The following is a 20,691-nucleotide window of genomic DNA, read 5'->3' on the forward strand; positions in this document are numbered from 1 at the left end:
CACAAATGGCAACTTTATTGTTAAAAAAAATAAAAGAACATAAGTAGTATATAAATAACATGTATGCACTATTGCTGGCTCAAGGAAGGACCGTGCATTTCTTCTGAAGGTGTCGTTGAACAGCTTCAGGTGCATTGCTTGGAAGATCTGAAACCATAAACAGAAGAAAAATGTATTACTAATAGAGCTCCGGTGTTACCTAACCTCTGTTAGGGAACACTGGAGCCACCGGGGCCACGGTGAGCAGCTCCGGCAGCTCCGTGAGCAGCCCCCGTGCATCGGAGCTAAGCTAAATACTTAGCCCATGCAAAGATCATACTTGTAGACAAATATAAATAACATAAAAAAATAACGTCACTTACCGCTGACTCGTGTGCAGTTGCCGGGTCCGAACTGATCCTTTTATGAGGGTAAATGTTGATGCAAAACCTGTCTCTCGCTGTGGAAGCAGTCACCGCTTCTAAACAATGGCGGAGCTCCAGCCGGCGGAGTTGGTTGTGGGCGTGGTTTCAGCAGCGGAGGCCGAACCTCTGCACCTATGGTGACGTCACCATAGGTGCAGATTCTGAACGGCTCGTAGAAGTCACATGACACTGGAAGATTCAGCCGGGCTGAGTGTACAGACCCTGCAGAATTCGGTTGCTTTTCACCTTCTCTGTGTTGGCAGGGTGAGGGGAGACCACTTTATATATGTTAAAACAAGAAAAAACGTGTTTTTCATAATAGGTCCCCTTTAAGTGGTTCTGGAGGCAGAAGGGGGTCTGACCCGGTACCAGCAGGTTGAATCTAATGAAGTAGGAGTTCTTAGGTTTTATAATGCTGGTCTTGTTTGACGCCGTAGCTCTGTTTCATCGCTCGTCTTCGCCGCGTGAACATCCACTCCAGACCTTTTCCTCCACGTCTGTAATTACTCAGCGATCCGAGGTGTGATTATTCCTCCTCACGTACGTGTTGTTTCCCTCCGTCTGGGTGTTACACCGAGGATTACGCCGCCATTATCTCGGGAGCGGCCTCTTTTATTGTGCTGAAACACCGTCATTTCAGAGTTAATGAGCCAGAAAGTTTCTCGTCTCTCTAACCTTTATTCATCTCTGCTGCTCATTTATTCCTCTGACGACCCTCTTTTGCACCGTATCTGCTTCGATACCTGATGAAACCAAACCCAGGCTGTTGTTCTGCTCACAGGGGGGCGGGGATGCGGTTCATCTCATCTCATAATTACATCCTGTCACAGATGGAGCCTGATTTCAGGCGCTAATATCTAATTTTTTAAATTGTATTTGTTCTTAGCAGGTAATTGCTTTGACACTTCTGCCCTGCGCTTTTCAGGAATCTCACACCAGGTGCCTCCAGGGCGACGTTAGTTTTAACGTTTAAATGTTGGTGACTGATAAAATTAAAATCTAAAGATCTGGAGGCTGTTTCACTGCTTTTAACTAGAATAGAGTAGAACCTTCTCTGTCCTCTTCCTCTCTCATGCGGAGTCCCACAAGGATCTATTCTTGGCCCGATTCCTCTCCTCACTCTACATGTTACTACTTGGGTCAATGATAACCGCTGTTATGCTGATGATCTACAAATCTATCTGCCAGTGAAGCCAAATGGTGCACAATGTTCTTAGTCCGCATGTATTACTGATATAAAGCAATGGTCCGGCCAGAATGTTCTTCATTTAAACGACAACAAACCTGAATGTGTTGTGTTTGGGGATACTGAGACGGCCGGCCTCGGCACCTCGACTCCAAAGATCAGTTCAACCGTCAGAGATCTGGGAGTGAACTTTGACAAACAAATCCACAATGTGGTGAGGACTTTTTTTTTCCCAGTGGCGTCTCCTGGCCAAAGTTTCTAAGACAACGTGACCAAGAGAAGGCCATCCATGCCGTAATTAGCTCACGCTTGGACTACCGCAACGCGCTTCATGTACGAGCCTCCCAGTCTTCTCTTATGGCGCTTTTCCACTAGCACCTGCTCAGCTCAGCTTGCCTCGGTTTTGCACTTTCCCACTAGGGGTCTAACGTGCCGAGTAGATACTTTTCTGTAGCTATTCTGTTTTAAGCGGCTGAGTCGGGCTGTGATGTCATCACACTACAGGCCACCGATTGGTCGGGGGGTTGGAGTCAGACGTCTGAGTCAGGATGTGACATCAGAGAAAGAGACTCTGACGGCGGCTTGTTGTTCATTTTATTCCACCAGCAACGGCAGCAGAAGTCTGTTTGGTGATCCAACTCTGAGGTGCAGATGTTCATAAACCTGGTGGCTGACGAGAGAATTAAAAAGGGATCTAGACGGGGCAATAAGGAGCGACAAGATCTACCAGGAGCTCTGTCACTTCATAACTGCTCGGCTACCAACGGACTTTTCAGCAGTGCCGAGTCAAACTTAAAAAATTAAAAAGCGTCGCCACTTGAAGCTTGTCTCACTCTCATTTTTAACTTGATATGGAACACAAGCCACAGATCCAGCAGCACATATATCATCTCCTCCAGGTTCTACATCTTTAGTGTTGTTGTCTTCTTCCTTTAGATATACAATCAAATACGTCACAGCAGCTTCGCTCCAACCTCCTACTTCTGCTCCAGGTGCTGATTGTTAAGGAAAGGAAACCAGGCCAAGTTGAGATGAGTAGAGCTGAGTAGGTACTAGTGGAAAAACGCCATTAATCATCTTCAACTGGTGCAAAATGCTGCTTCCGTCTTTTAACCAACACTAACAGACGTGTGAACATCACTCCTGTCCTTAACTCCCTTCATCGGCTTCCCCTCCTTTGTAGAACTGATTTCAAACTTTTGATGTCCGTTTTTAAAGCTCTTAAAGACCTCCCACCCTCGTATTTATCCGAGCTTTTACCTGTCCCTCATCCCGGTGGAGCGCTGAGGTCGACTAATCAACTTCTGCTGGAAGTCCTGAGGGTCCAAATATAAACACTGGGGGACGAACCTTCAGATGGCTTTTAACACCCAGTAGTCTCATGACACTTTTATCTTATTAGATTTTGTTGGATTTTATTGTTTTTATTGTTTTAGATTGTTCTTATTTATCCTCCTTTTTATCCATAACTTCCTGTAAAGCACTTTGGCACACCGAAAGGCTGTAAAGTGCTTTATAAATAAAACAGGAGGAAATGTCCCCTTTCTGCACATTTAAACATATTTAACACCAGAAAAGACTCTGATCGGGTCCCATCTCCAGTAAGGAAACCTGGATTACTTCTTCATGCTGGTGGAGCAGATCTGCATCGGGGCGCCACCAGAGGTTCATTTCTCTGTGGAGGCTCATTTCCATTTAGTTTCTGAGGTATTTTACAGCTGATGGCAGATGTGGATCATTAGCACTTGAGAGGCAGGGCTTGAGATGTTGTTGGCACTCCAGAGAAATTGTTTTTTTAATCTTACTCGTGCAGCTTATTCTCACTGAAGATGCTCGTTGGTGCAGCGTGAAGCAGTCAGACATAGAACCAGAGAAATCCAGTTTAAATAAACGGAGCCGTCAAAGACTAAATTAAACTCAGTTAATTTAATAAAAAGGACCAATTAAGCTCAAAAACGTCCCTCTGATGAGTTAGTTTTGGTGCCTTAAGGGGTGACGAAGTGACGTTGTCGCTGTGTCGGTGTTGCTTCCGTCAAAAGTCATCAGTGGAAGTTTTCAGCTTTTTTCGCCTTCGACGTGCGAGTCAGCCAATCAGATTGCTGCTGCACCGATCGAACCGGCCAGTAAAACTCTACGCCGGTAGCTAGCGGGAAGAAATGTGAGCGATTGTTTCCATAGATCGTAAAAATGAACAGATGAAACGTGCGGTCACATGACCCGTTGGTTTCTGAGGCCATTTTTCTTCATATGTGGAGGCGTGGCCACGTTGCTCGGAAACCGACGGGAACACGCCCACTAGATGTCAATCAAATATCACTTCAGCTACCAGCTCCTTCAGCCGTCGGACATTTACAGCAGATTCTACAGTTCAACATCTTTTTGCTGATGGCAGGATGATCACGCAGGAAACAATAACGGCTAGCCATTGGCCGAGTCGACTGTCAATCAAACATATTAGAAATAATAGAGTATAGAAATAAGACTAGACTAGAAATAAGAGAGAAATAAAAGACTTGTGTGTGGTGTCATCGGACTCAGTTTTGAGTCCTTGAACAAAATTGGTGCAAATTAGCCCCGCCCCTTCTTCTGATTGGTCGATATTTATATTTTCTGCCATAACTTTTGAATGGTTTGATATAGAGAGTCGTGGGTGGTGTCATCCGCTAAATGTCCAGGCCTGAAGAATCTACAAGAATATAGCGCTTCCACTGCAGCACGCCTGAACGTGCGCAAGGGTGCGAGGGCCTGTTCATCGCTGCTTGCAGCTTTAATTATTATTATTATTGCAGAGTGATTGATTACTCTGAGACTCTGAGTGTTGAGAGTTCATCAGAGCAACAGCTTGGGGGAACAAACTGTCTCTGTGTCTGGAGGTTTTAGTTAATATTTGTGCATCAGAAATACATCTGTGTATCTTGTCCTGCCACGTGTGAATCTTGCCCTGTGCATTTGTGACTATTGAGACTGTTCTAGCTCCATAACCTGAATGTTGATCCTGCAGTGAGCTGTTCTGCAGCAACCAAACACAGAAGGTCTTCATCTTCCCGGACGTGTCAGCAAAAGTAATGAGCCTCATCGTGGAGAACGCCTACACTGGCTCCGTCACAGTGACGGAGGACAACGTGCTGGATCTGTTGGCGGGAGTGCAGCACTTCGACGTCAGAAGCATCATTCAGGCCTGCTGTGACTTCCTGCAGAAAAACCTTAGCTCCGACAGCTGCATCGTCACCTGGAGGCTGGCAGAACACTCCCAGTATCCCGAGCTGAGGGAGAAAGCCTACCTTTACATCCTGCTTCACTTCGAGGAGATTGCAAGGTTCTCCCAGGAGTTCGTGCAGCTATCTGTGGAGGAGCTGACGGACCTCATAGAGAAGGACGAGCTGAACGTGTGGCAGGAAAGTGCTGTTTTTGAGGCTCATTCTCCGCTGGATCGGCTTTGCCCCTGAGGAACGCAGGGGCCACCTGACCACATTGCTGGCCAGCGTAAGTGAAGGCAGGACATTAAATGAACTATTAATGATTGATATGCAGTTCAGAAGCAACCCCAGTTTTATGAGTTGAAGTGGCAGATAAAGTATCTATCACACCCAACAGATCAGTTAATGATGAAATACAAGTTAGAGTTTTGGCCTTGTAAGGGCTAATGTACAAGTCTTTGTTAATGTTCTTGTTTCTGTCCAGGTCTGCCTGCTCTTAATGCCCATTGAGTACTTGGTTGAAATTGTGAGCAAAGATGATGTTGTAAGAAACAACCTGGACTGTGTGAATATGGTGATCAGCACCGTGGAGATCCTGCGTGACCCCAGCATGGAGAGACCCCCCACACACACACGCCTGCCCGCCGAGCTGCTGTTTACTATCAGTGGCTTCCAGGACCATCTTCCAAATGATAAGATCCAGTTGTAAAACGTGCGAACTGACCGCTGGCTGACAGTATATCAGAATGATCAAACTTTTCCAGAGTTCTGCGGTTGCGTTCACCTCCAGGGATCCATTTATTTTATTGGCGGCTGTGATTTAGACACCCGTTTCCACTTTAGCAGTGTGCAAAACACCCTCGCCACCCAAAGCTGGGAAGAGGTTGGGTCGATGCATGTTGCTCGATGCCTCGTCGGTGTGGCCGTCCTGAACGGCTTCATATACGCCATGGGAGGCTGTGATAGGTCTGAGACACTCAGGTCTGCAGAGTGGTTCCAGCCCGACACCAACCAGTGGACTGAAATCGCACCGATGCACCATGGGAGGGATGATGCTGGCGCTGCAGCTCTGCACGGCAAGGTAGGTGGTACCACACCGGAGGAAAAGAAACCTTTGGGTTTTGGTCACCTCAACAAGTAGGGACCAGGAAATCCCTGTGGGCGAGGATTTAGAGCATTTCTGTTCATGTCCATAGCAACAGTGGATGTCACAGTGTCAGAAAATCACAGACTACGTTTACATGCAGAGAGCTGCTGCGCTGCCTGACGGGGACGAGCTGCAGCGGCCAGGTGGAGCAGCATGCGCATGTCAGGAGATTAATTTACCGAAATATCTGGAGTAAAGTCGGTATCAGTTGACTGATAACCGAAGAACCTCTGTATCCAGCTCAGATGTTTGATGATACATGCACATTCGGAATATTCCGTTTACATGCGTGAGCCAACAGGGTTATTGTTTCACAAAAAATATGTACAAAAAAAAATGCCATCAGAGTAAAAAAAAAAAAAAGTAAAAGTACAACAACATATATCAAATGTAATGTTGCAGATTGAACACTTCATGTTGGCATCATGGATTTACAGGACTGTCTCAGAAAATTAGAATATTGTGATAAAGTTCTTTATTTTCTGTAATGCAATTGAAAAAAACAAAAATGTCATACATTCTGAATTTATTACAAATCAACTGAAATATTGCCTTTTATTATTTTAATATTGCTGATTATGGCTTACAGTTTAAGATTAAGATTCCCAGAATATTCTAATTTTTTGAGATACGATATTTGAGTTTTCTTAAGCTGTAAGCCATGATCAGCAATATTAAAATAATGAAAGGCTTGCAATATTTCAGTTGATATGTAATGAATCCAGAATGTATGATATTTTTGCATTACAGAAAATAAAGGACTTTATCACAATATTCAAATTTTCTGAGACAGTCCTGTAATGTCCCATGCTGTCGCACATTTGTATTTCCCAGATATACATCTGCAGCCTCTGTTTTCTGCCGAGTGCTACAACCCTGACACCGACCAGTGGACGCTGATCACGCCCATGGAAACTGCTCGGTCTGGAGCCGGCGTCATCAGCTACAATGGACACATTTACGTGGTAACCATTTTCAGCCTGTGGGATCTTTGCATCATTTAGGGTTTCAACAAGTTTTTAAAATCAATTTGCAAATCATTGCATTAGTTTCTTTTTGCATATGAAGCTGTTTGATGTGTCTGAAACATACATTTGGAATATTGTAAATCAGGGGTGACCGACCCTGGTCCTGGAGAGCAGCTTAAACTTTAAACTTAAACTTTATTTATTTGTATAGCACCAACTCATGCAGTGTAAATGCAACTCATGGTGCTTTACATACAGAGATAAAATAACAATCAAAAGTACAATTTAAAACATCCCATACGACCCCACCCCCCACCCCCCACGCATACACACACCCTCACTCACACTCATACACATGTGCATACACTCACACGCCCACACACACACACAGTAAGTGGGCTGGTGACATGGCTTAGCACTAACGATCCAGGTGAGGAAAACACTACCTATGGGTGGCCGTCCACACTGAGAGGCTCCACCGGCCATGACCACAAGGAGCATCGCCACAGAGACCCCCCCAACCCGGACAGACCAGGACAGACCCCACACAGAAGGTGGAGTCCCTCCCCCAGCTACCCAGGCCTGAGGGATCCCCATGACGACACCCCCATGGGCGGAGCAGACACACCTCCCAGTGTGGACGACCCCCCTGAGGAAACACTGGAGCTAAAAACTAAAAGATTAAAAGAAAGTAAAAAATGCCTAAAAAGTGTAAAATTTTAGAGAAATCTATACAAAACTTAATATGAATAATAAATAACATAAAATACAAAGTCACTAAAATGGATTAAAGGTTTAAAGATAAAAAAAAGTAAATACAATAAATACAATAAATAGCTGAAAAGACTAGGTAAATGAGATCAGATAAAAGCCACGCTAAAAAGGTGTGTCTTGAGCCTCCTTTTAAAAGTATCAACGTTCTCTGCGGTCCTGACGTTCTCTGGCAGGCTGTTCCATAAATAAGGGCCATAATGGCTGAATGCAGCCTCACCGTGGGTTTTAGTCATGGATGTATTAATTAAAACTGGATGGGACTTTGAAAATGGCCGCCCATTCATTTCAATGCATTTTACTCACTCAGCGCATACGCTGAAAAAGTTCCTGACTTCCGGGTTTACTTCCGCATACAGCGGCCCATAGAGCATGCGCAGTTGAGTCACCTCCCATGATGCTCTGGGGCCTCCCATCATGCCCCGGGGCAATGCCGCGAATATTAATATAATATGTATTAATATAATATATGAATTAATGTATATTATTACATGTATAGTATTACATATATTATTAATGTATTAATATAATATAATTACATAATATATATTAATATAAACATCCGTGGAATGCACGGACACGGCTGTGACGTCAGCCGTGACGTCACGCCAAGAAAGAGACTTTTCTTTTACTTTTCTGGCCGTTATAAAACATTTTTGACGGATATAAAGTCCATGACTTAAAAATATAGAATACAAAGATTAATAATTGCCGGTGATTACAGCTGGAGGTGTTCTGTGAACAGTTTTAGAGGCTTCTCTTTTACTATTGCGGTCTATGGGAAAAAAGCTTTCTGGGCCGCATGGGATTTTTGGTTGCAGTACCGCGGCTGGCCACTGGGAAAAATCGGCGCGCCTTCTGACTGCCAGACCCGGGGGCTGGTTTTAGTCCCGGTTCGGGGAAAGCTATCCAGCATGTTGCTACGCTGCTTCCAGTACACCGTGATACAAGGAGCTGTGTCATCAACAGTGTTGGGAATAACGCCGTTAAAAATAGCGCGGTTACCAACGCTGTTATTGTTTCACAGTGACGGGTAATCTAACTAATTACTATTTCAGACGTTACAACGCCGTTACCGTTACTGACAGTGAAATGTGGCACAATACTACACACTGACATGGTAACTAATTGCTGTTATCCAACCTGACTCCCTCTAAGTGAGTCAGGTCGGGTGAGTCAGGTTTGAAATAGTAATTAGTTAGATTACATGTTACTTTTCGAGTACACATTACTTAACATTTCAAACCTGACTCACTGAGAATGATTCAGGTCGGATAACATCAATGACTACGTTTACATGCAGTCAAAATTCGGGTTATTGCTAATATTCCAGTTACTGAAACATTCAGAATATTCTGTTTACATGCGTGAGCAAACAGGGTTATCCCTGTATACATGGTGATTAATCATTTGGGATATCTCAATCAAAACAGTGACACGCGGAGTTACCGCCATTTCCGCTTCTTCTTCCTGTATCCAAATTCAAAACAAATGCTACTTCGCGCAACTTTTCGCTCACCTTCTTGTAAATCTCGCTATCCTCGTACTTTCTACCGTCTACAAATGCCAAAATGTTCATATCCTTCATTACCTTCATTTATAAAATGATTAGTCTCCTCCTCACTCCAAAGTGTGGCGTGGTCTTGCGTTTCGCCGTGTTTATAAGAACTTCCTGGACTCAAAAGACCAAGATTTCTTGCGAAAAGAGCATGCGCAGAAATCAAATTAATGTTCCGTTTGATGGGGATATCCCGTTAGGCGTATACATGACCGAATATTCGGGTTCTAAAAGGAGTAACCCAGAGGTCATATCGGGTTTTTAAAAACCGCAATATGAGCAAATTCGGGTTATTCAAAAGGTGGCTGTTGGAGCTAATGTTGCTGTGTTCATTACCAGGCCCGGTAACAGCTCCGAACACACAGCCGTGCTAAACCGGGTTATTGCTAATATTCGGGTTTTAAAAGGGTTATTGCCTGCATGGAAACGCAGTCTATTACATATCATGTCAGTGTTGAAAGATCCGCGTGTTCATTTGTCTGATGCACCAAGAAAACCAGTGAACAGAATCAAATGTTAATACAAGCTTTTATTATATCATGCACAATGTTTTCCAGCCGGAGGTACACATCTCTCAAACCACATAGGCAGGAGAGAAATGCACATAGTGGTCATCGATCCAGTCGTATTTATACTAAAAAGGGAGGTGTTCTTTGTACGTAAACCCCATCTGCCAAACATGTCAGACCTTCAGCCGTATATCCCTGTTTATTGCATCCTACTTAAGATGTCAAGCAAGATAACGGATGAGACCCATCAGTGTGAAAACATATGTTTCTCTTAATTGTTTTCACCTAAAGAAACACTATTTACCAGCCTAGTCATAAAACAAGAGTTGACCCTTCACACAATTCACACGTGCGTAGGACAAGATGTACAAATGTTTTTTTGATGCACACACAAATATAACCTGATTTACAAATGTTTTTTTGTCTGTGAGCTGCGCTGGATTTGTGTGTGAGTTTTGAGACTCCCCTGACGTGACTCGATCCACAAATAGGTTTTTTTTAACACGGAAGGATCTGCAACCAATCAGATTAAAGGGGCGGATACACCTGCTGTTTGAACTGCGTTCGCTTAGAAAAGTGATTCATATTTCGAGTTGGTGGAGTAAAGACAAATAAACAGCAACAGGAGATAAAAGATAAATAAACAGGATGGAGAGGAGATCAATGTTCTGATTTTCTTGTGATCTAAAGAAAACAGCGCGATCTGAGATGGTTTGTCGCGCTGTTCAACCAGAGCCGTCGGGAGACTGCACTCCAAGTCCTGCCGATGCAGCAACTGATGATGAGAAACAGCGGAGATATTTATGTATTTGCTCCGTTTGGTTTGACTACGTATTACTTGGGATTGTCCCGCTGATTCAGAACCAGACAGATGCAGCAGAGGCTGCTCTACCTGACGGGGACGAGCTGCAGCGGCCAGGTGGAGCAGCATGCGCATGTCAGGAGATTAATTTACCGAAATATCTGGAGTAAAGTCGGTATCAGTTGACTGATAACCGAAGAACCTCTGTATCCAGCTCAGATGTTTGATGATCGGTGGACTAAACCCCGACCAGCATCATCACGGCTGCATCTATCATGACTCTGCACCGGGAATGTGTTGATCTGCCACCGCTGTTTTGACACATGTTTGTCTCTGTGTGGTGACAATGTCACATCATAAATGTGAGGATAACAGCTGCTTGTTTCTGACCTCCACGTCTGGTCACTGTGGTCAACTGGTGTCTGACCGCCGGTCAGTGACCGGGACCAGCGCCACTCGCGGCCAGAGCCAGAACGCGACTGCAGCAATATTCACCCCCGTCAACAGCTCGTTCTCCTGAAAGGCACCTGTAGTTCAAATACAGAAATATCTCTGCTGTTTCTCATCATCAGTTGCTGCACCGGCAGGACTAGAGCTCTCCTGACGGCTCTGGTTGAACAGCCCGACAAACCATCTCTGATCGCGCTGTTTTCTTTAGATCACAAGAAAATCAGAACAGTGATCTCCTCTCCATCCTGTTTATTTATCTTTTATCTCCTGTTGCTGTTTATTTATCTTTACTCCACCAACTCCAAATATTAATCACTTTTCTAAGTGAACAGCGCTAACGCAGCTCAAACAGCAGGTTTATCCGCCCCTTTAATCTGATTGGTTTACGACTAAGTCGTGTTTTATCCACTGCTCTGCATCCCCCACGTGGGTGCGCTCTTATGATTGGATGAAACAAAGGAAGATATCTGATTGGTTGCAGATCCTTCCGTGTTAAAAAAAACCTATTTGTGGATCGAGTCACGTCAAGGGAGTCTCAAAAGTCACACACAAATCCAGCGCAGCTCACAGACAAAAAACATTTGTAAATCAGGTTATATTTGTGTGTGCATCAAAAATACATTTGTATATCTTGTCCTACGCACGTGTGAATTGTTCTGTGCACGTGTGAAACGGTGTGTGCATTTGCAAATCGGTCTGTGCATTTGTAAAACTTGTCCTGTGCATTTGTGAATTATGAGACTGTTCTAGCGCCATAAGTGTAGAATCCTATAGAAAAACCCTTCAAACTTTTAAACAATTTCATAAAATCGTAACAGTGTGTAGTAATGCTCCACATTTCACTGTCAGTGACAGTAACGGCGTTGTAACCTTTGAAATAGTAATTAGCTACATTACCCGTTACTGGGAAACAATAATGGCTTTGGTAACGCCGTTATTCCCAACACTGGTCATCAACATAGATGTACAGCCCTTGATGAATGAATGAATGAATGAATGAATGAATGAATGAATGAATGAATGAATGAATGAATGAATGAATGAATGAATGAATGAATGAATTGTCTTTACTCGGTCATTGTACAAGTTATTTTACAAAACAAAATGAAAAAAGTAAAATAAACATTGCTTTTGCCGAAAAGGTGTAGGCTGAAGCTGTAGCTTATAGTGCTTACCCTTTTTCTCCTGTGATCAGCTTAAATCCGAAACATTAGCATTAATCCGTGGAAACAAACAATGCATAAAGAAGACAAAAAAATGGATAAGACAAAATATAAAATTGATGTTTTCACATTCTAGAATGTTTTTGATAATATACTTTATAGTTATATTTATTTACATTATTTTCTTTAAACATTTTCTTAAACTTGTAGATAGAACTGCACATTTTTAGGTCGTTGTCACAACCATTCCATATTTCTCTTGCCTTAATTGATGTACATCTCTTTTTAATAACATTTGAACATTTTTTTTATTTGATACTACAGTAGTAGCGAGGAAAACGCGACCGTATCGCATCCTGATGGAGTAGACAATGACGTGTCTACAGAGCAGCAGTAACAGCTTTTATTGTCTGAAAAGTGGTTCAAACGTTATTTTATTGTCTGAAAAATGGTTCATGTTATTTTTTTACTTGAAAAATGTAAAATATGTTTTGTTGATGAGAAATTATGTTTCTCTATTTTTCTTATTTTTGTGAGGGGGGATATATATTGTTTTTCGGCACTACCTTGTTCTCTATAGCTGACATAACATGAATTACTCCTATGTGGGATCAATAAAGTTCTTATTTTTTCCATCTGAGAAAATTAAATATATTATATTTGGTGCCTTCAAACTGTTTTCCAAGTATATTAGTGCGTGTGTAAATGAATAAATGAGACGTAAAACGTAAATTTCTTTGTAGAAAGGCGCTTTATGAAAATAAGTCAATTTGTATTAGTTTGCAGTGCAGTCTTGCCACATCCAATATGGCGGCGACGTTGACGTATCACAGCAGTGGGCAAAGCCACTCCATGGGGCGTCTACGTATATATGTCTATGCTCTTGAGTCTTGAGGACCAGGGATGTAAATGAGGTCTTTCTTCTCGCTCCCAGGCTGGAGGCTGGGACGGCATCAATGACGTGTCCGCCGTCTCCTCCTACGACCACGTATCCAAGCACTGGCGCACGGCGGCCCCCATGCGTCACGCCCGCAGCAACTTCGGCATCGCCGTGCTGGAGGAGCAGCTGTACGTGGTGGGACGCTGCTGGAACGAGGACTCGCTGCGCAGCAACGTGGAGCGCTACGACGGCGCCAGCGCCAGCTGGCAGGCCGGGCGTGACCTCGACCTGACCTACGTAGCCTGCAGCTGCTGCGTGGTGGAGCGGGTGCCGCACGCAGCGGCCTACCTAACGCCGTAGAGGACGTCGTAAACGCCGTCCTCTAAACCAGCTCTCAATCTAGTGTCACAGAACGACATACATACATTTCACATAAAGGAGAGAATTCATCTGTTGTGTTTCCATTTTGTGGCGGGACATTCAGCCAGAACATATAACTATTGCTTACGGTTGGTAAGTGTATTTTTGTCATATTTGTTGAAATTACCATTATTTTCAGATATTACATAAACAAGCTAATTTGAGAAACAAATCTGCTTCTTTGGCACCACTTGCAGTGGGCATCCACCGCTCCCCTCCTCCGATCAGAGCCAGGGGGCGTGTTTACACGACGTTAATCAGTCATTCCCCTCCAGACAACAGCCCTTAAAGGGGACCTATTATGAAAAACAAGTTTTTTCTTGTTTTAACATATAAAGCGGTCTCCCCTCAGCCTGCCAACTCAGAGGAGGAGGAAAGCAACCAAATTCTGCAGTGTCTGTACAGCCACCCGGATGAGCCATCCAGTCTGATGTGGCTTCTACGAGCCGTTCAGATTCTGCTCCCTTTCGTTACGTAACCAAAATGCAAACTTCGCCCACAACTATAAAACCGTGTAACTGCATGCGAGCGTCCGACTATCGCGTCGCACTGCGTGACATCGGACGCTCTCTGTCCATCTCCCTCCAGCCAGCTGCCACTTTATTGAGGTTTTGTAGTGAAATGAGGAGGAATCATAGAGATAACTTCTCATTTCAACTAACAGGATCAGCCGTTCCTCATCCATGACTGTTTCCAACAGCGCTTTCAACCGGCTTTCAACGCGAGCGACAGGAAGAGAATAGAAGCAGGGCGTCCGACAAATGTTCAGCTCAAAACGGCGTGCCGCGCTGCGCAGTGCGAAGTGAGAAAGCACATGTTGGAGCTGCAACTGTGATTCAGGAGGAGAGGAGAGGACCACGGTCCAAGACAAGCATCACTTGAGCCAATTTACGAGCAGTAGGAGTAGCAGCTACTTAGCTATTTTGTGACCAAAATGATGACCATGAAGACAGGATGAGGTCCAAAACCAGCACTAACGCAGCACAAACAAACGAGACCATTTTGGGCAAAGTCGGGGGGCTGTAAACGTTGGTGTAGACACTTGTCACTCAAACATGTCTGTCTATGGGCTGACCAATGGGGAAGCATCCGCCCACTGCGGGATGTTTGTGTCAAAATGATTCAATCAAAAAAAAAACGTAAACTTTTTTCACTTCAATCAAAAAAACAAATGTCCTACCCATAATATGGCTCAAACACAAAAAAAACACTACTTCAATCAAAAAAGTAGCTTCAAACAAAAAAACTTCCCTTCTATCAAAGAAAACATTTCCAATCAAAGAAAAACAGTGTTCAAAAGCATGTTTTTGAGTCTCAAATATTTTTTTGCATTCACTTTTTTTTCTTTGATTGAAATCATTTTTTTTTTGATTGAAGTGAAATTAGTTTTTATTGAAAATATATTTTTTGATTGAAGCAATCTTTTTTTTTTGATTGAATAATTAAGAAACAAATCTACCTCCATAGTGTTCCTTTTACTAATAGGAAGTTTAAAAAAAAAAATAATCCTGTGATTTAAATTTCAATACAAGATCAAGTAAATCTACGCTTTTTCCATTGATGTGAACAAGAGAGACGGCTGTTTGGTCCAACCGGATAAACCGGATATAGCAACGGAGGATGATGTTTCTGATTGGTCAGGGAGGGACCAATCAGAAGGCTGACAAAGGGTCAATTCCGTGGCGGATCCCGCCAAAGCGTGTCACCTCCCTGCGTCTCGGCGGTGAAGAGCTTAGCAGCCCTTCCCGACATGCAGACATCAAGGTGACGGAGAACCATAGATCAGGTTTAGGTTAGCGGTGGATGACGGCAGCTAGGGTTGCCACCCGTCCCGTAAAATACGGAATTGTTCTTTATTTGAGAAAAAAATGTTGCGTCCCGTATTGAACTAATACGGGACACGATTTGTACCGTATTTTCATTAACTTTTACACCATATTCTAGTTGAATTATTGAAATAAGTTAACTTTTACAACATATTCTAGTTGAATTATTGAAATAAATTAACTTTTACACCATATTCTAGTTGAATTATTGAAATAAGTTAACTTTTACACCATATTCTAGTTGAATTATTGAAATAAGTTAACTTTTACACCATATTCTAGTTGAATTATTGAAATAAATTAACTTTTACACCATATTCTTCACCTGTAACTATATATTACATCTGGGCTGATGTGGATATACATAGCATAGGAGAATATTTCAGCTGGTAGTATGGTTGTCTGTCTGTACAGTCATGCAAGTTCAATGTTATTAAAGCACTTTAAACTTTAAATCAAAGCATTTAGTTTTTTCATATAAAATAAACATATTTTTATTCAGTTTAGAAGTTTTGGGGCTTTTTTTTTGGCTCCTGCGCTGCTGAAATCAGGGCGTCCCTTATTTCTATTTCTGAAAGGTGGCAACCCTAACGACAGCAGCTCCGCCCGGAGCTCGTCTCGTCTTCCTTTCAAGTGTCTCCACGGAGACAACCCCGGAAACGAGGACTGAGCCAATCAGAATCAACGTGAGGTCCAAAGTTCCATTAAAATAGTTGCTTCTGCTTCCTGAGGTGAGTTGGGAGCGTTTGCTCCGTTTTAAGAACTAAACGGGGTCAACCGGGGTCGTTCCTTCCTACAGTGTATCCTCTCTAGCTCTCTTTAGTGTCTTTGTGTAAGTTCACTTTTTTAATTATTACTATATTTACGAATGAATTTAGAGGGTGTCGAATTATACCAACTATAAACTCTTGAGTCATTTGTGAACATTCACAAGTTTAAAATCTCAGTTCAGAGAAAGAAGAAAATAAGTCATAGGTCCAGAAACAACTTTATTGTAAACACAAATCCATCCAACACACTCACAGATCACAATAATACCATTTAAATCTGTAATAATATCAAGGACAGCAAATATACCGATCATTTTAAACACACTTGTGGATGCAGGACTGCAGGTTTTGGAGGCGGTTCCCTGAACGCCTCACATGGAACCATCCCGTCCCATAGGGCTGGGCGATATATCGAGATTTTAATATATATCGATATATTTTCAAACACGATATGGTACGAGACAATATTGTTTATATCGATTTAAAAAAAATAAAAAAAAATTACATTTTTTTTTAAAATGATTTTAATATAGCTTATTTTGTGACAAATTGACTTGAATGTTTTATTTGAGATTTGCACAAATGTTTTGTTATTTGCACAACTGTCAACCTCAGTGGAAAAGTCTGCCTGTTACTGTCTACATTGTATTAATTGCACAGTGTATTTTAATGTAATTGTTATGCAGGAAAGGGATATTTGTTTTATTTTATTAAAGAAGCATTTTTATTCTATATATGCAGGCAGTTTATTTTTATTTCATTTGTTTTATACATTTTGATATTGTGCAGACCTCTGTTAATAAAGGTACCTGTGTGACATTTGGCACGAGGCTTTGACTTAAAACTGACTGTTTTTTTAAGGGTTTGCCTCAGAAAAAAATGAAGCTAACAGATGTGCTATAATGCTTTGGGGGAAACCCCAATTAAGGCACAGAAAAAATATCGAGATATATATCAAGTATCGCCATTTAGCTAGAAAATATCAAGATATGACTTTTGGTCCATATCGCCCAGCCCTACTGTCCCACAAGTGTAAACGCCACGCCGATGAGAAGCACCACGCTGGCTCGCTAGATCCACAGGTCACATGACCCAGAACACCAGGAAACACTGAATCCACGTCAGCGTGAAACCACAACACCGAAGCTAAATCACCATGTTGGTACAAACCGTCTCTGACACTGAGGTTTACAATCACGGCTGCTCACGTCTAAGTACAAACCCATCAGGTGACTCGGAACATCACAGATGAACCATTTAGGTGTTGAACGAGGCAAAGTTCACATGTCGGGGGTTTACAAGTCAAACTAGCAGCTAAACAAGCTACGCTGGACTAAAGAGTAAGAACACGGTGGAGTTTAACTTTTATGTTTGAGTACCAGGGGCACGTTGAAGGTGAACGTCATCGAACCAATCACTGATCAATGAGAGCCAACTGTCAAGTATGACGTCATCGTTAAGCATCATCAAAGTGCTTGAAGCAGTTTGACTAAACTTGAAATATATATTACTTTATTTTTTTATTTGTATTTATTTATTTTTTTATTACTTTATTTAAATACTGTACACGTGGTAACAACAACACATGTCGCTGTAGCCGTCAGTCACACGTTACCCATCAGCCTCTCTGATTCTGAGCCAAACTCCGCGTCTAAATTGGGTTTCATCTTCAGAAAAATTAATAAAACAAAATTTAATATATAAAAAAAATGAATACCTCGGACACCTCAATCATCCAAGTATAATTAATTTAACTGAGTTAACACCGTATTGCACAACGGACGCGCGCAGAAGTCCGCTCGTTGTCATGGCAAACTCTAATATTCGACACAGCTGTGCGGGATTAACTGGGAAATCCGCCCCGTCGCCATGGCGACAACACAACCTGGACGTCAGCGGCGTAGACGCCGCAGCTGAGACCCGAAACGAAAGGTTCGGTCGAAACCCGGGTCTTAAATCGTCCCTTTGTGAGGTAGATTATTAGATATTGGCGACAGAATAACACTTTACAACATCCATCAGGACACTTTGAGGGCTGAACCCAGAAAGTTCTGGTGTATTTTTGTCAATGAAAAAGGAAAAACCATGAAATGAGCCGGTCCACGTTCAGCGGTTCCCTGCAGCCGTACAGGACGGGTCTGTTGGTCTGGGTTTGGGTGTCTGAGAGTATTCCGGTTAGTCCTCTCTGATAAGATGGTGAAAGTCACACGTTGGGGGGTAGAAGTGTGTGTTTGTCATCATTTCTCCTCTCAGAACCTCTAGATGTTGTTTGTTTGGCCCTCGGAGCCGTCTGCAGCCGCCAACGTGCCTGAAACCGCCTTCGGTTACGACATGTTCGAGGTCGGGGAAGGTGTCTTTGTTCCACGTGTTGTTGACTCCGGCCACGTTTACACATAGCCGGGTATTTACAAAAACCGATATTTCCCCCTCTACGTTTTGAAAAATACCATCATTAAATCAGATCTTTTTCAAAATACCATCATTTACACGAACCTGCATAAATACGCTGTTAAGGTGCTATGAGCAGCCAAACCTACAGGTGGCAGTGTAACGAGAAGATAAAGTCATGCTAGCCGATCGGAATCCTGGAAAAAAACATCAACAAATGACCCGAGTAACTTCCAGTTACTTCCAACAGGTCGCAACGTTTCTGTCGCATAATGTGATGTTCTGAAGCCTAAATATCTGTTTCCCTCTGTTTACAAGCAAACGTGCAGACGGAGTTTTTGCGAATCTCCGCTTTGGCTGGAGTTTTCAGAAATTATGGTTTTTGGTGACTTTGAGCTTCGTTTTCAGTAAATGAGCGGCCAAAACGTATGAAAACACCACCGTTTTTGCTACGTGTAAACGGGGCCTGAGCTGGTTCTGGTTGTACTTCATTCATTCCTATGCTCCCCATAGGAATTAGTAGGTTTTGTGTCGCCATGGTAACATCCCCCATAGGAATGAATGGGGCCATCTTTGCTGTTACTTTCTTACTCAATTTCTCAAAAACTGCAATAGCTAGCATAATGAAGCTTCAATATGTTCTAGTCCAAAGCGTCCCAAGTCTTTTAACGTTTGAATGATGTCTCTACGTTAACGTGTTGCCGAGCAACAAGCCTCTAAAATCAGCACGTCAATCCATTAGCCTTAAAATGAGCGTAGTTCAATGTTTCTACGATAAAGTACGGCCGAGCAAATTACGAATGAAGTTTCGCCATATTTTCTTTTGCTTTTTGGAATTTTCAGAAATGATCGTTTTTGGTGACTTTGAGCTTCGTTTTCGTGTTTAACGAACGGCCAAAACGCATGAAAACACCACCTATTTTGCTACGTGTAAACGGGGCCTTATCTGCTGGCAGCGGCGGCTCTACGGCGCCCAGGACAGCGTGTTTGTCGTTACCGATCTGTGTTTGCTGAAAAGGTCAGATGGCATTCAGGACGCCGAACTCCCACCCAAGACTCCGTTAAGTAGCTCTCCTCGAATCCCAGCGGAGCCTCTCTTGCTCGTCTCTCGCTCGCTCCGCGGAGCCGCCTCAGGCAGCACTGAAGTCCACCTTCACGAACCCGCAGGGGTCCGAGGACGCGCTCTGGGGATCCGCCAGCAGCTGCTCCGAGGCGGCCAGCTCCTCCAGCTCGGTGGGGAAGTGGTCGGTGCTCTCCACCAGGGACGAGTCCTTGACGGCGCTGTAGGTGAGCGCCACGCTGCAGGCGGCGGGTGCGTCGTCGCGCCGGCGCCGCCGGCAGCCGCAGATCAACCTGTGGAAGGCGGCCCGGAACTTCTGCGACATGGCGTTGTAGATGAGCGGGTTGATGGCGCTGTTGAGGTAGACGCAGGTGCGGCAGAAGAGCAGGAACCAGGCGTCCAGGTAGGCCCGGTCCAGGAAGGAGTTGACCACCACCAGCGTCCGGTACGGCATCCAGAGCACGGCGAACAGCACCACCACCACCGCCAGCATCTTGGTCACCTGCAGGGAGAGCAGGGGGTCACAAACCAACGCCTCGCTGAGTTCAGCCGCTCACAACCGTCCGTGTTTAACGGTCCGTTTGAATTAATTAATCACCTCGTTAGCTTTTACTAAACGCTTAGGACTCACACCACATGACCCTGAGGACAGCACCTTCAGTTCTCTCCACAGTTCCTTGTACCATCCATCCATCCATCTACCCATTCATCCATCCATCCATCTACCCATTCATCCATCCATCCGTGCATCCATCCATCCATCCATCCGTGCATCCATCCATCTACCCATTCATCCATCCATCCATGCACACATCCATCCATCCATCCATCCAAATCTCCATCCATCCACACATCCATGCATCCATCCATCCATGCATCCATCCACACATCCATCCATCCATCCATCCATCCATCATCCATCCATCCACACATCCATGCATCCATCCATCCATGCATCCATCCACACATCCATCCATCCATCATCCCTCCATCATCCATCCATCCACACATCCATCCATCCATCCATCCACCCATCCATCCATCCATCCATCCATCATCCATCATCCCTCCATCAGAGCGGGGCTCCTGCAGACGGAGGTTTCAACACGACGCCCAAAAGACGTCACGAAACAGGAGCGAGAGAATAAAAGGTAAAACACTTGTGCTTCACGTGAAGGTGGATGTTGTTGAA

General features: G+C 43.7%; 1 protein-coding gene and 1 pseudogene across 1 annotated transcript in view; one reads left to right on the top strand and one right to left on the bottom strand.

Annotated features, from left to right (window-relative positions):
* The first annotated feature begins 1,799 nt into the window (after positions 1-1,799).
* Positions 1,800-13,395, top strand: LOC133460826 (kelch-like protein 10; annotated as a pseudogene).
* Positions 13,396-17,864: 4,469 nt separating this feature from the next.
* The window catches only part of trhrb (thyrotropin-releasing hormone receptor b), a 5,496-nt gene continuing 2,669 nt past the window's right edge, over positions 17,865-20,691 (bottom strand). Inside the window, exon 2 of the mRNA XM_061742116.1 lies at positions 17,865-20,001. Within this exon, the coding sequence (XP_061598100.1) occupies positions 19,570-20,001 (432 nt within the window). The 3' untranslated portion in view covers positions 17,865-19,569. The remainder of the gene's footprint in view (positions 20,002-20,691) is intronic.

Source organism: Cololabis saira, chromosome 15 (assembly GCF_033807715.1).
Source record: "Cololabis saira isolate AMF1-May2022 chromosome 15, fColSai1.1, whole genome shotgun sequence".
Lineage (NCBI taxonomy): Eukaryota > Metazoa > Chordata > Actinopteri > Beloniformes > Belonidae > Cololabis > Cololabis saira.